Raw genomic sequence first — 17,426 nt, 5'->3', positions numbered from 1 at the left:
TTTTAATATAATTCTTTTAATATTAGTTAGTCTTACAAGATAAGTATTACCGTCATAATTAATAAAGGAAATAAAATAAATTGCAAACAAATATTGGGATTTAAAATTTAAAGGATACTTTTGTGTTCTTCCATTATGTATGCCAAAAAAATCTAGTAAAAGTTCCTAGAATGTTTATAAAGTATCTGATTTCTTTTATACAATTATATAAAATTTTGGACCTATTCATGTTTTCATATTACCTCCAGTTATTTTAAGAGCTAGGAGACAATTATATTTATAAAATGAGCTAAGTATTTTAGTAATGGATGTTTTTTTATTTTTTTTATTAAAGTTGGCGAAAAGGATCAAGCAAGAAGAACATTCTAAACATTGTGTTATTTAAAAAAATTCTATTTATTTCTCCTTGAAATTTTCAAATTGAAATCTACAAAATATTTTGACTTGAATAAGCATAAGTTAGTGTATTTAATAGTGTGTTTTTATTGGAGGGAAATTGATGATAGCAAAAATTCTACAAGTAAAGGTTATGGTGGTCTTTTTATAGGTGTGGTCAAATTTGGGCCAAACTAGTGTAGTAGTTTAGCAGCTCTCATTCTCGGAACCCTCAAAGCTACTATATATGGAATCCCCGATAAGAGTAGATAACATAAACGACCCAACTCTTTACTGTACCGGCACCCTCCCAACCCGATTCAAAATATGGAGCGATCACATAGGAATATACGTAGAATCTGAATCTATCAAGGTATAGGATTTATATTAATCATAATCAACTTATAACTTTTGATTTATTTTAGTTTAAACTTTAAAAGATAGCCCAAAATTAATATACTTATCAGCCAATTTGATCGAACTTAAAAACTTATTCAAAATCCGCACTCTTAAATACCCCCCAAATAATTTGTTTGATTTTGTATCCTTCCAGAGTCTCTCTCTCTCTCTCTCTCTCTCTCTTTCCCCACACACCCCCCCCCCCCCGGCCCCCCCCCCCTGTGAATACACATCGGCAAATTTAGTGTACTAGTAACACACTTCTAGTCAGTTGGACCGTTGACTAGGCTTTTTGACTAAACAGAAGAAAACTAACAATTTAGAATACAGATGAGGAATTTCAATTTTCCACGTCATGCATTGTCTTTTTATAGCTTATCCTTACGTGTTGAATTCATTGACCATGACCTAAGAAAATTTTAGTTCATTTTCTGTACTGGAAAGTCTGTTCCATCTCCTAGTTTTATTACTTTACGCTGCACATTTCTTGATTTTTTTCCCCCATAAGTTTGAGTTACATTTATTTTATTTTCCTTCTAGGGAGTCTCTTTATGGAAATTGATTTGATTTATGATGGATAAAAGAGTGTTAATCTTATAGATGAAGGAATTTTATATTGATTCGTAAACTTACCTTATTGTTATACATGGAGAAAGTAAGAAGATAGACATTCTATGATATAAACGGATGTATATATATAAAAAGCGGATCCAAGATTTGATGTTTGTCGATTTTAGTTCTAATTCTTATTGGAGTTATTTAGTTTTAAATTTAGAATTCATACGTATTGAATGAATTTGTTAGAATAATTAAATACAAATTAACTTTGAGCTAAAGTTATTGAGTTCTGTCTAATTCATGCCGTAAACAATAGCTTTTGTTTTAAAGATAAGTGATTAAAATATGTGAGTACAATTTTGTGTTTCCTTTGTAAACGATAGTTTCTTTTTTTTTTAAAGACAAATAATTTTCTTTATAAAATATGTGAGTACAATTTTTTGTATCCTTTGATTCTTTTCTCCAAGTTATTTTCCTAATGTCGAGGGTTGTAACGGAGTAAAGAATATCATTGAAAAAGGCATTATTTGATATTTTGATTTTCTTGTGAATCTTTCAAAAGCTTATACTAGAATTTTCAAGATATTCTTTTGATATATACTTGATTAGTGGAATGATTGTTTGAACATTTTTTCACTTAAACAAATCTAAAAGTATAGAATGAATTCATTCAAGTCGCCGAAAACTTTGAAAGTCAGAAAAAGTTGCAGCTGTTTAGTGGAGTTTTATACTTCAAATTAAATTAGTGTGAGAGGGACAGCTAAAAAACGCGGTTAAGCAAATATGATGATTGGATGTTCTTCCTTGATACGCAATAATATTATTTAGGTTAAACATTTAAGTTATACTTCCTCTATCTCAAATTATCTGTTGTGAAATTTAAAAATAATTGTGTCAAATTTATTATCATTTTAAAAGCTTAAGACAAAATTAATTAATTTTGCTCATTTCACTTCTTGAAAACTATAAACATTTCAAGATGACATATAAATAGAATAAATATTTAATGAAGAGAGATTATATCTTAAGATGTAATAAGGGTAAAATATTTAAAACTGACTTCTAATTAATATTTTCTAAAGAAACGTGTAAAAAAACACGACAAATAATTTGAGACCGAGGGAATATATACTAATAATATAATATATTATTATATCCTCAGTGTAAATTTGTGTTAAATGCAAGCAATAGAGATTTGATCATCGAGAAACGAAAATGGTCTCTTTATATTTGAGGCTAGGTTCCAGGTACTCCCTCCATATCAAATTATCTGTCGTTTTATTTTACTTTACACGTCCCTAAAGAAATATTAATTAGGAGCAATATTTGACCAATTGTACTCTTATTTATGTCTAATTTATAATCTCTCTCCATTAAATGTTTACTCTATTTATGTGTCATCTCCATTAATGACAAAAACTTACTAAGGTAAAAAAAGTAAGAATTTTTCAAATGATAAATAATCTAAGACAACTATTTTTAATAACCACGATAAATAATTTAAGATGGAAGCAGTACGTTTTTCTTGATATTCTGAGTATTTCGTACCGTACTATCTTTAACTTCCGTAAGGTCTAAGCTGTAAATTCTCCTAGAGAGACAGTATCTATTATTATTGTACTTAAATATGAAGTGGTAGTAGAAATTCATAAACCTTAAAACTTTGGGTTCACTTCTAGCCATTTTAATTAGAGGCTAATTTCGAATTTGAATCCGAGAATGAAGTCACTTTTGATAGAAAGCATTTTACTTTTAGGAGCTGTTTGGACATGAGATGAAATCATGTGATGAAATTATGAGATGAAATCATGTTTGGACATGCAATTTGAATTTCTTAAATTGTAATTTTTTTATAAATATAAAAACCTCACAAGTTGTGAAAACCATCAAATTTTTTCCAATTCTTATACAATCTTACCAAATGAGTAAATCATAGTTCATAATAAAATTAATACGCTACTAGAAGGCCTTTCTAAAAAATACAACATCAATTGATCAAACTTTAGTTCAATAAAAAAAAAAAATTAACATGAATAGTAATGTAACTACTCTTTAATATAATCCTCCCATATGGTAAACATGATTGGTAAATATATTTTACCAACTTGCAGATTAATATTTAATACAAATGGTTGGTAAACATGATTGGAAAATATATCTACCAATTTATGGATTTTTTTTATAAAATATAATGGGTCAAATTTTACATTTATATTTTTTGAAATCATGCCTTTTTGGATGATTTGGGATTTCATCTCATGAGATGAAATCGCATGTCCAAACGCTGATTTCATCTCATGACTTGAAATCATGACATGAAATTTATGAAACCATGAGATAAAATTAGCGTTTGGACATGCAATTTCATCTCATGATATGAAATCCCAAATCATCTAAAAAGGCATGATTTGAGATTTCAAATCTTGATTTTAAAATTTTTAAATGTAAAACTTGATCCATAAGTTTATATTTGTAAAAAGAGACTCATAAGTTGGTAGATGTTTTTAATAATTACTCTCACCACCCATTTACCAACCTCATTAACTTCTACCAACCATTATTTATGTTCGTACCATGTGGGAGAGTTATATTAAAGAGTAGTTACATTACTATTCATGTTAAATTTTCATTTTTATTGAACTAAAATTTGATCAATTGATGTTGTATTTTTTAAAAAGGCCTTCTAGTAGCATATTAATTTTGTTATTAACTATGACTTGCTCATTTGGTAAAATTGTATAAGAATTGGGAAAATTTTGTTATTTTTCACAACTTGTGAGGTTTTTATGTTTATAAAAAAGAAAAAATACAACTTAAAAAATTTAAATTACATACCCAAATATGATTTCATCTCATGATTTCAAATCTTGTCCGAACGGCTCCATAATTGAGCCTCGAAAAGAGTACTTGAGAGAAAAAACAGTTGCTCTTTACTTTGACCAACGTCCACAATCAATTATACCGTGAGAAAGTATGACTAGCTAGTTAACAACGACCATTCTTATTCCTTCTCAATCATAAATCTTACACAATTTTTTCCACTCTATAATTAGTCTCCAGTCTTCTTTATCCTTCATTTACTTCAATACACTTAGCCGCTTTTTCTTACTACAATTTCCTTCTCCCTTCCACACCTCTCCATTTATAACGCACTTCTTATATAACAACCAAATTTGATAAACCAAGAAGCAAAAAAAAAAAAAAAAACATTTGTTGTTCACTTCTTTCCCCCCTTTAATGGAAAATATTGAAGTTCCTGAGTATTTCATTTGTCCAATTTCTCTACAAATCATGAAAGATCCTGTTACAGCCATTACAGGAATCACCTATGATCGCGAAAGCATCGAACGTTGGCTTTTCAAGAACCCTAATAATAACGTCATTTGTCCGGTCACGAAGGTACCTGTGCCACGAGACTCTGACCTAACACCAAATCATACTCTCCGCCGTCTGATTCAAGCATGGTGCATAGCAAATGGATCCAATGGTGTTGATCGGATCTTGACTCCGAAGCCTCCATTAAGCAAATTCTACATCCTCAACCTCGTGCATGACCTATCGGTCACCAGCACGAAGGTTAAGACATTAGAGAAGTTGGAGTTATTGGCTAAGGAGAACGAGAGATACAAGACATACATGGTTGAAGCTGGTGTTCATAAAGCCCTAATTAATTTCTTGATCAAATGTTACAAGAAATGTGACACAAATGGTCTTGAAAAAACCCTTAGTACACTTTCCTTGATTTGGGATTTATCATCTTGTAATGAAACTAAGGTCGAAAATCACGAAGAGGTATTAATAGATTCAATAACGTGGGCGTTAGGTCTTGATCATCGCGACATGCAGAACCATGCAGTGATTAAGAACCACGCTATGAACTTGTTGAGATCTATCATTGGAAAGGTGAATTCGAGCACATTGGAGAGACTAAAACCCCAACTATTCGAGAAAATAATTGGGTTTTTACGTGATAGTAGTGATAGTGCTATTACCATCGCGCAAAAAGGGGTTAATGCTGCTTTGCATGTCATGCTAGATATGAGTACTTCTCGTAGAAATCGTAACATGATGATTGAATCAAGGACAATTTTCGAGCTCATTGAGCTCGAACTCAAATTATTTTTATCAAATAAAAAGACCATAGAGCTCATTTTTGGAATATTATTCAATTTATGTTCATGTGCTGATGGGAGAGCACAACTTTTAAGTCATGCTGCTGGAATTGCTATGATTACAAAGAGGATTTTGAAAGTGTCTCCCGCTATAGATGAAAAAGGCATGTTGATTCTTTGTTTGATTTCAAAATATTCAGCAACAAGTGGAGTTCTTCAAGAGATGTTGAAAGTCAAAACTGTGTCAAAGATTTGCACTGTGATCCAAGCTGATTGTCCTTCATTTTTGAAGGATAAAGCAATGGAAATACTAAGAAGTCATTTTGCTGTTTGGAGGAATTCACCTTGTGTTGAACTCGCTACCTTAACAAGGTATCCTTAATGATCATTACAAGCTTATGATATTTTTTTTTTGTTTTTTCACCAGGTGTTGTGGACCTATTTTGAGGCTCGAATAATAATTTGGATTTGCGCCGAAAAATCTCACTTTTGATGATTATTACAAGATTTTTTTGGGGTTTTCCACTGTGTCTAGTATCAATTTGAGGACCTATTAATCTAGATTCGTACCAAAAAATTCCATTTTGGGTGATTATTATTAGATTGTTTTTAATTTGGTTTTCCACTCCATGTCGAGTACTCATCTCGAGGGTTGTCAAATCTGGATTCATGCGAGGAAATTCCACTTTGGGTTATTATTACAAGAACATTTTTCTTTATTTTTCATCTGGTGTCCGGTACCCGCTTTGGGGTCCGACTATAATTGAAATTTACGTCGGAAAGTCTCCTTTGGGAGGTAAACGCTCCCTACTAGAGACGGCTTTCTCGAAGGTCGAACCTCAAACCTCTAATTAAGGATGAAGGGGAATTACTTGCCACCCTATAACCTTTGATGGTGATTATTGCAAGAATTATATTACTAAGTTAATAACCGGATTTTTTTGTATATTTTTCTTGATATAAGATTTGATCTCATTTAATAAAGTTATTGATTGAAATCATTTGCAAGTAAATGAAGAAATTCTTTATTTCCGGTGAAGAATGATCCACTTGTATGGCTTATTGAACCAAATTTCAAATCTTTGTGGATCCAACCGTTTTATCTATTCAAACAATCTTGACTTTATTTGTTGTGTTCAATAAATTTGTAGGGGTCAAGGTAGATAGTAGATACATGATTTGAGCATATCTAACCACTACAATGTTGATTAATAAAATTGACTAGGTTTCTTCGGCAGCTTAAAAAATCACTATCGGTGTTAAATTTGTGGAGGTTTCTTTCGTGGAGTTAGTAGTAAAAAAAATTGTGGAGTTAGTAGTAAAATGGTTTGTGGAGTTATAAGTAGTTAAAAAAATTATAGGTAACAAAAAGGGCTATTTCTTTCCTTTGAAGCCTCATTTTGAAAGGGTGCAGGATTGCATGGCTTGTCAGACTAAATATCTTATTATTTTCTTTAAAAAAATTAATAAAAGTATTTTATAAGTTCGATATGAAGCTTGACTTTCTCTTGGTTTAATTTGTTGGTCTCGAGGTAGATGATTGCTTATAGTTCTGATCTAAGTTTCTTCCACAACTTGTGCAAATAATGTAGGTAAATTAATTAATGATTATGGATCGGAGTCAAAGTTTTTAATTTTGAAAGAGGGACCAAAAAAAGGCTCTCTATCAATTAAGTTTGTTTTGTTTTGTATTACGTACGAGAAAAGTATCTTAGAAATATGCGTTATCTTTGGGTTTGGACCTAAAATTATACATATTCTTTCACATGGAGCACCAATAGTACATTATGTTTGCATAAGTGGTGCACTTTTAGTCAAACTCCCAAATATTTTTTAGAAATTAACGGAAAGAACAAAAATGCCTGAACTTTTAGAAAAGGTATAAAAATACTTTATTCATCTATTTTGCTAAAACTACCCCTCAATTCAACTTTTTGGCTCATTTATTCCCTTTGACTAATGGACAATACTACACTTTTTTAAAAAGAAATACGAAAAATCGTTATTTGTAGAATAAGGAAATAATTTTTCAAAACCCGTTTTTAAAAAAATAAATGTAGTAAGCCTTTTATATATATACATATAAAAAAACGATTGGATTTTCATTTAAACATGTGGAATTTTTTTAAAAAAACTTCATTTTTAAATACGAAAAAGCGATTGTTTTTTTAAGTAAAATGTGCCAAAACTAATACTCCATAATTTTCTTCTAGATTTAAAAAACCTATCAATTTTTTTTTAGATTTTTATAAAAATCTATCAAAAAAAAATTAGTGTTGTCCGATTTTTCTTTTTATATCTTTTCTAAAATTGGGGCATTTTTCCCTTTTACGTTATATTTTAAAAAAGATATTTGGGAGTTTGACTCCAAAAACATAATGTACTATTAGTGCTCTATGTGAAAGAACATGTATGATTTTAGAAGTTCATTTCAAAGATAATGTCTTATTTTGGTCTTGTCAAAAGTTCATTAAAAAAACGTTTATCGGGATTTTCTTATTCTCAAAATCCGAACCCAAAATCTCTTGTCAGGCGTATTGGGATCTTATCTATCCCCGCAATTTTAGCGGTATAAATTTAATTTTTTGGGTTTATGGCTTCTCTACTTTTTGAAGAAAAAATATTTATGTTTTCCTTTTAATTTTCATTATTTGTTCAACTTCTTAACTTCTTGGTCCACTTTTCTACATGTGATCTGCATTTCTGTCTCAATGAGAATTCACCAGTAGACTTTCTACCAGTTAGAAGTTGATTCTACATAGTTCTTTAAAATACTATCCTTCTCTGGGAATTGAAACGTATCTAGAACTAAAAAAAATCAAATTATTCGACTACTAAAAGAATTTTGCGTGTATACAAGTCATTAAATTACATTGTTTCAGCAATCTAACCATCTTTGGTATTGGCGATAAGAATAGAGATAGATCAAATCTATTATTAACAACATTATCGGTATCTTCCAACTAGTTCAAACTTCAAACTGTTCGACCATAGCGACAGAACCGTCTCAACAAGATTAGGGGCATAAAGCCAAACTTCAGAGATAGGCCCTTTTATTTATTTTAGAAAAAGGAAAGATCATCATATATATTTTTATTTACAGTCTATTTTTCTAACTTTTTGAGATGCGAAGTCATTAATTACTTTTTTATAATTGTCAAGAACAATGCAAAGTTGTTAACTATTTTTCCAAATCAATTTATTATAATTTTTTCTACTGACAATATAGTTGATCAATCGCGCGTGACTAATTTTTTTTTTTTTTAAATAAAAATTGTGTGCTCCCTCTGTCTCAATTTATGTGACACAATTTGAATTTCGAGTCAAACTTTTTTATTTTTATTGTGAAATTGAACAATCTTTAAGTTTTTTTTTTAAAAACAATTTACATATTTAGAAACTACATAAAAGTATTATAAGTCACAATAATGTTTTAAGAAAATTAGCCATAAAACTTCATCATTTTTTTTTTTTTTTGCGCAGATTTCCCTTCAAACGCGCTGGTCTTTAATTTATGCCCCTCAAATTGTTGGTTTTTAATTTTTCCCTTCGCCTAAAAAAGTTGGCCGAAAATACTCTGAAGTTCTGGGTTCGAACCCTGGCTCAGTAAAAAAAAAAAAAAAACAATTTCGCAAGGCAATGTTTCTAGAAAGTTAGGCCTTATAAGGCCTAAATTAGTTATGTTGTAATTCCAAGTTAGGCCTTGTAAGACATAACTTTTGTAGTTCTAAGTTATGCCTAAGGCAAAAGTTATGCCGGACAAGGGGTAAAGTTATGACTTTTATATAGAAACTATGCTTTAAAGCATAACTTTTATATAGACTATGCCTTAAGGCATCACTTGTCTTACGATATTTTTTTTAACTCTTCTGGGATTCTACAAAAGTTAGGTCTTAAGGCTTAACTTTTGCCCAAATAAGCCTAATTTGTTATGAAATTCTGCCTTGCAATTTTTTTTTTGGTTATACTCTGCTGGAGTTCGAACCCAGAATCTCAGGAGTATTTACAACTACTTAAAGTGTCGAAGGGCAAAAATTAAAGATCTGCAATTTGAGGGGCAAAAGTTAAAGACCACCCCTTAATACCTTTGTGTGAATGACCCAAACTCAATAGAAAATGGGCCCCAAATTTTTGGTGGGAAAAGATCGCGCATGCCCCTTGCCCATACCCCCATTACTTTCGTATCGTCTAGAAAAAATCAAAAGTATTTACTCGAGATGCCCCCAATTATGATTCCAACATGGAATATAAATATACTGAGATGGTATCATGAAAGATGCTTCAGTCCTTCTCTTAGTATTCCATGATACCATCATGGTATATAAATATATTGAGACGTTATTATGAATGATCATGTTCATTTATTAAAAATGACACACTTTTCTCGAAAAATAACCTCCATGATACAATCGTCATATATACATATATTGTGATGGTATCATGGAGGTCTGCTTCAGTCCTTCAATGAGACACTCCTCAGGACTATGGTACCATCGTGGTATATAAATATACTAAGAGGTATCATGGAGAACTGTTCAGTCCTTCTCTTAGTTCTCCATGATACCATCATGATATATAAATATACTGCGATAATATCATGGAGGAAGGGGTTTGGGCGAGGGGGGCACGTCGGGTAATTAGTTTGGGTTGGGTTGGAAAGAAGCGAAAATAGTTTGGGAGGGAGCGTGGACGTGGGTGGGTAATTAGTTTGGGTTGGTGGGGGAGGGCAATCAGTGATGCTTTCCCAATTTTGGTGGCCTAAAGCCATTGCTTTGGTGGCTTTGGCCTTGAATCGGCCCTGCATAGCGACTCACAACCTTTGTGTGTGTGGTACAATCAAACTTCTATATAGTATCCTTGTTGCTTCAAGACTTTTTGCTTTTGACTTTTATAGCAATTGAATAATTGTGCACCTATGGCAACATTGATACTTTTTGCTTTTGACTTTTATACCAATTGAATAATTGTGCACCTATGACAACATTTGATATGTAAATTCCAAACTCTACGTGCCGCAGGACTTGAGGAAAGTAAATGATTTATTGTTGGGACTTCTTACCGCAAAAACATTTAGAAAGTGCTATTTGATAGCGCATTTTCTCAACTATGTCATCCTTAGGGACAAAGAAAAATGCATCTTTGCCTTCACCGATTTTGATCAAGCTAAATGAGTTATTTGGCTTTTGCTTTGTAAATATTCCTTTGGTGATTAATGAAATGCTTAATTACCAAAAAGACAAAAATTAAATCTCCAAACCCTCCATAGGGAAAAAGGAGAGACTTCGTTTAGGAGTACGAATTATAAATATGATACAAATATTTTCACACAATTTGGAATATAGAATATGTATCTTTAATGATAGTAATTCTAGAAAAGGAAAGCAATAGCTCGTTAAATTAAGACTGGCAAAGCAATAGCTCGTTAAATTAAGAAAAATTTACAAAGGCTGGCAAGACCTATTTATGAATAGCCCATAACTAAAATATTTTCAAATTATACATCATAACTAGTGTCCTATATTTCACAAATTTTCTTTTAAATTGATTTTCTCTCACCTTCAAATCTTTTCTCCTCACCCTTCTCTTTCTCTCTCTCCGTCTCTCCCCCGGTCTTTTCTCTTACACACATCCCTACGAGAAGAGATTTTATTCGACCCTCCATATTTTTCTCTCTCAATTTTATCATTTCAAACCCAAATGTTATAACCAATTTTGTTTTCCAACTTATGCCTAGTGGGGTATAAGTTCAATGTTGTTTCACAATGTTGATAACCCGTCCGATCCATTCCCAAAATTTCATCTTCCACCCATTTGAAGGTGGCCAAAATTAGCCAAAAAGTCGACCACCGCTCTTGTGGTGGCAAATGTTTTGGTTCAAATGTGTTTTTTAAAGGAGAGAAATTGGGTATTCTGCGTAATTAAGATGGTTTTTGATGCCTTTTGTAATGGAGAAAATTTTGTTTAAGACTCTATAGCTCCAATTTTGAAAATGGCATAAAGTTTGCAACTTTTTGGAACCGTCAATTTGCGTTACATTAAGCTACCACCGCCACCACGAAACTTGTGAACCACACCATCATCTTCATCTTCGGAAAATACCACCATGACCGCCACCACGAAAACTAAAGCCAGGTCGGAAGCTCATTAAAATCAATTTCGTGTTGTTTTTTCTACAATGTCGAATCTTCTTCTCCATTGATTTCTTCGCCTCTCCGCATGATCCAACGATAACCGATGATATCTGTTACTCCATGCTCACCAAGTGTTTGATAAAAATCTCCTTTCCCTATTTTTTTTTTCCTTCTTTCTCTATTTCTCTGAGATGATCAAGATATTTCGTATCGTTTTCTAATTTATGAAATACGGATATATTTCATTATATTCCATTTATTACGCATACTACAATTTTATATTTCCTTGATCAGATATTTCATTGTATTACTTCAAATTGTATATTTTTCTAGTATTAAGTATTTCTAAAAGTAGAATGGAAATTTAGAGAGAGAAACGTAGGTTATTATGGAACTTCATGGATGAGTATAATGAGAGCATGGGTTGATTTAATTTGACTTACCATTTAAAATTCAAAGAAGGTTAGTCTCTAAAACTCTATTTTTACTTCATATATTGGTATTTAAAAAATATGAACTCGCCGGATTTTGTATTTCCGTTATTTCTTTGTATTTCACTATATTTTAAAAATGAAATACACGCTTTTAAAAAAAAAAAAAATCAGCTACGCTTAGTAAATAACAATTTTATAGCTATTTCGTTACAAGTTACTAAAAGGTGATGTAAGTTTAAATTAAGACTGGCAAAGGCTGGCAAGGTCATTGGCCCAGACCATTTCAATAGCCCATTATCATTTTCAAGTTGGACCCCATCTTTGGGCTAAATTACTACGGGTCATTTACACTTTTGACCCTATTTTGTCTTGGTCTTTAAGTTTTGTCCTTCAAAATCGAACTATTACCGCCATGTTACACATCATAATATTTAAATGGCAGGTTAAAGAACTTATACTTAGTGGGATATAAGTTCAATTTTAAAAGGCAAAAATTAAAGACCAGCCATTTGAAGGACAAAAATTAAAGAACAGCCCAATTTAAGGGAAAATCGTGCAATTTCTTCGATGATGAAAGGACCAAGAAATTGCTTGACGTGTCCCTCTGCGAGGTTGATTTTCATTTTTGGTCCTCATTTTTGTATATGATAGAAAATAGATATGTTTAAATTTATAGGCAAAGAAAATGGCATATGTGCCCTTTAAACAAGGAGCCGTCATATTGCAAGTTTCTGAAATGAGCTACCATCCGAGTCAACTGAGAACTTGTGATGATGTGTAATGATTTGTAGCTAATCCAAGCTAGGTTGAATATATATGTACATCCTTAACACTATTATATATTATACATAAACAAAAGTTATACATTTTTACATTTTATATGTACTTAATTCTTTTGCATATTTTATTTTTCTTTTAAATACAAACAATGCTTCCTTATCTTGAGTGAAAATATATCTTTTACTCTCTATCTCACTCTCTTTCTCTCCCTTAAACTCTTTTTTTTCCTTCTTTCTCTAATTTCTCTGTTAGTGAACTCACTTGAGCTCTTCCTATCGTTACATTTTATAGCAATACGGAACTATTTAAGGATTCGTTCTTTTATTCAAAAAATGATAGAATATCTCATTATTACTTCAAATTGTTTATATATAGGACAACGGAATAAAGTAGACCAGAAACTGGTGGATATATATATATATATATATATATATATGATATATAATAAGAGCATGGAGATGCTAGTGCTGTTGAAACAATGATAAGTTCAGAAGGTTAGTCTCTAAAACCCTTACTTCATATATTGGTCACGTAATATATTAGAGAATTTTGTTTTGGTTTTTATCTTTTCCTTATAGAATAAATTAGCAATTTGTACTCATCCCTTTAAAAAAAAAAAATAGAATGCACGGTTGAAAAATTACAAGAAGAGTCGTAATTGTTTCTAATGATTTTCATGTCACATACTTTTTTTATTTGTAGCTTTGAAATCATGACTATCTGGTAAGGTCGTGAGTAATCCAACATGACAACTAGGTTAAATTATAGTATGAAGTCCGGTTTTTATTTTTTATTTTTTATTTTTTTTTGTTAAACATAAAAAGCTATTACCGCACAATATATGACAATATTTAAATGGCAGCGCAAAACCGTCCCTTCAGTGCAAATCACCTAGAAAGGATCTGACCAGTTACTGAATAGTACAATAAAATCTGAGTTCACCCATATTTTGTTTGATTTTGGGCCAAAGCTTTTTTCTCATTTGTCCAATTATTCCCTTAATCGAATAGTTTGCCCTTTCATTGGGCTTGCATTCTGCGTTTCTTCCTACAAATGGTTTATGTTCATTGTGTACTACGTTTTTCTTTTTGGGATAAAAGAATAGGGGAAATAACTTATATATATATAGACCACACATCTAGTTTGCATCCGATGAAGCCCACTGTATCATCGGTATATAGATAATGTATATCTATATTAAGTTGCTCAACTTCTTCTGTACATTTATATGTACATCCTTATACACTATTATACATTACATATACATTCTTATACACTATTACATTATATATAATGTATATAATTTGTATAACTATGTACAAACAATGTATTTCCTTGGGGCTTAAAAATTTCTCTCAAATACCACCGTATCTCCATCTGTACACCACCATTAAAACCAAAAGAAGAGTGAAGCGAGTGAATCGGAGGAAGCGAGTGGAAGTTGAATCATTATAAGAAGTTGAGTTTTCATATTTAGATTTTATTTCACAAATGAAGTAAAGGATTTAAACAACAAAAAATATATATATAAAAAGAAGTAAAGGAACACTATAAAAAAAAAAAAAATATATATATATATATATATATATATATATATATAAGTAAAGGAACACATAAGATGAGAAAATTTGAAGAAAAAGAAGAAGACGGAGATAACAAAACATGAGAGGGAGAAGGAAAAACCAAAGAGAAAATTAGCGAGAAAAGAAAGGAAGAACTCCTTGTGAAAGTTTTCACTTTTGATTGCATCCATCAAAAGTCGTGTTGACACAAAAATTATGGCATATTTAAAGTCACAAATTTCAAATTTTTTTTTAACTTAAATTCCCGTTGAGTCAAACTATGTAATATAAATTGAATCGGAGGGAGTATTTACCAAATGTGAGCAATACATCTTATTGGCGAGCGCGTCTTTAGATCATGGCTTGGGTGTCAAAATTAGACCATGAAAAAAATGAATAGTCTAACCCGTCTAAACTCATGACCCACCCAAATACCACTCATCTAAAAGGTGAGGCTGATTTTTCGACCAAGTATGTAGCTGAAATTGACCTATGAGAAATCCTATTCAGTTTTTCTTTCCGAATTTATTTTATTAGTTTTGTTTAGTAACTAAAGAAATTATAAGAAGACAAAGAAAGAAATTAAAACTTGATAAGAGTTGGACAGATTGAGTTTAAATTCATTGTTTAGCTCATATTAAAAGAAATGGATCTTGGGCCTAACTCAACCCAAAAGCGAGCTCATGAGGGGTGAATTGTCCAAGTCCATATAAAGAGACCCCTTATCTCATTAACCATAGATGTCAGACCTTTTCACTCTTCAACACCTCACGTCACGCTCAGGGATGAACATCTGGAGCATGGGCAACTTAACATGGGGGCCTAACATCGGGTGAGATAGGTCCTGCTTTACTATCATGTAAAGGAGCGGATCTTAGGTCTAACTTAACCTCAAAAGCTAGCTCATGAGGTAAGAGCTGCTGAAGTCCATATAAAAAGACCACACATCACATTAACCATCAGTGTGAGACTTTTTTCACTCTTCAACACTCAACTAATTTTCAGGCAAGGCTAGACAATAATGTATTTATTTATTCTGTTCATTTAACACGACTAATTTAATCTGACTATCCATTTAACACCCCTAAATTCATGATACGACTAGGAGTTTGTTTGGTATGGAGGAAAACATTTGCCATGTTTGGTTGGTCAAAATGTAGGGGTGGGCATAAATACCGATGAACCGAAAAGCCGAACCGAACCGAATTAATTCGGTTCTTCGGTTCGATTTCGATTTCAAATTTTTAAAAACTTCGGTATTCGATTCGGTTCTCGGTTTTAGAGTCCCGGTTCTTCGGTTTAACCGAAATTTTCATGTTTGCAGCTTAGCTTCAGTGTATGCTTTATTGTCGATTTGCTTCTGTAGCTACTCCCTCTGTTCACTTTTACTTGTCCAGCATTTTAAAATTAGATTTTCACTTTTATTCCCTCCGTTCACTTTTACTTGTCCACTATACTAAATATAAATTTTCACTTTTACTTGTCATTTTTAGCATATCAAGAGAAGACAATTTCTTTTTTTTCTATTTTACCCATAGTATTAATTACTCTTTTCAAATCATCTTTCAAGTCCATTAAAAATATGCACTAATTAATATGGGTATCATGGTAAATTACACACTTCATTTATTATTTCTTAAGAAATGTGCAAAGTCCATAGTGGACAAGCAAAAGTGAACGGAAGGAGTATTTGTCACTTTTAGCATATCAAGAAAAGTAAATTTATTTTTTCTTGTTTTACCCATAGTATTAAATACTCACTTCAAATCATTTTTCAAATCCAATAAAAATATGCACCAATTAATATGGGTACATTGATAAATTATGCACTTTATTTATTATTTTTTAAACAGCATGAAAAGTCCAAAGTGAACAAGTAAAAGTGAACGGAGAGAGTAATTTGCAAGATATAAATAGCAATAAATGCATAAATGTATCAAAACACGGAGCATTAGATGCAGGGAGGGCAACGTTACATGTTTTCTTGGATAAAGTTGCCTTTGAATCCGAGGAACAATTAACTATCCTTCTTATTTATCATTCCCGAAGAGTATATTCATGTTAATTTTTAACATAACAGTAATAGCTGCTATTTGCCTTAGGGAGTTGTTTTATGGCATATGCTAATATCAAATTAAACATATTAATGTCAAGTTTGTTTTGAGTTATACAAATGGGTTAAACTTCTAACTGTTTAAAATTTTATATTAGTATTTTTGTTTTAGTAACATGATCAGTTGAGAACCACAAAAATTTAGTTGCTGGTTCTAATTAATGAATTAAAATGAAAAAACTAACATTATAGAAGACATTAGATAATATTAATAGCATTATGATTTAGAATGGAGAAAAATAGCTGCGTTGTAACTTTGTAGTCCATTTTTTAAAGAAAAACAAAAAATAGCCTATTTTGAATTAAAGAAAAAACTCATTTTAGAAGCAGGAAAATAGCCCATTAATCAGGCCTTTACCAAAAAAAATCGAATTAGAAAATCGAACAGAATCAAAGTTTGAGAAAACCGAACCGAACGTCCACCCCTATCAAAATATATTGGAAAATATTTTCTCTAGGAAAACAAGTTCCTTGAATATGACTTCTTTAATGTTTCACAAGTAACATTGCAAGTTCATTGTCTCCTCCCCACCTACCCAACAACCCCGATCCCTACCCCTCTACCTTCTCACACCCCGCCGACCCCGAACCCCTACTCCCCACCCCATACACCACCCCCCTACACCACCCAAACTACCCCCACCCCACCGCCTAACCACTCCTACACCCCTAACCCACTCCACCACTTAACCACCCCCTCCTATCCCCACCCCACTACCTCCCTCCCCCCTCCTATAACCACCTACCCCTCCCCCTACCCCTACCCCCTGTCTCTCGACTTTGCAAAACTAGGCACTTTGTGAAAGTAGTAACTTTACAAAAGTAACCGCTTTTTAAAAATATTACTTGCAAAAAATAGCTACTTTTCAAAAATAGTCGTTTGCAAAAGTAGTCACTTAAGAAAATAGCCACTTTGAAAGTAGATACTTTTTAAAAATAGTCATTTTTTGAAAGTAGCCAAT

General features: G+C 31.8%; 1 protein-coding gene across 1 annotated transcript; it reads left to right on the top strand.

Moving 5' to 3' along the window:
• The first annotated feature begins 4,569 nt into the window (after positions 1 to 4,569).
• LOC132034710 (E3 ubiquitin-protein ligase PUB24-like) lies at positions 4,570 to 5,826 on the top strand. The gene has a single exon (XM_059425077.1). It carries the CDS (start codon positions 4,570 to 4,572, stop codon positions 5,824 to 5,826), a length of 1,257 nt encoding a protein of 418 aa, XP_059281060.1.
• Positions 5,827 to 17,426: the final 11,600 nt, after the last annotated feature.

This window comes from Lycium ferocissimum, chromosome 10, assembly GCF_029784015.1.
Source record: "Lycium ferocissimum isolate CSIRO_LF1 chromosome 10, AGI_CSIRO_Lferr_CH_V1, whole genome shotgun sequence".
Lineage (NCBI taxonomy): Eukaryota > Viridiplantae > Streptophyta > Magnoliopsida > Solanales > Solanaceae > Lycium > Lycium ferocissimum.
This window is presented reverse-complemented; position numbering and strand designations above follow the sequence as displayed.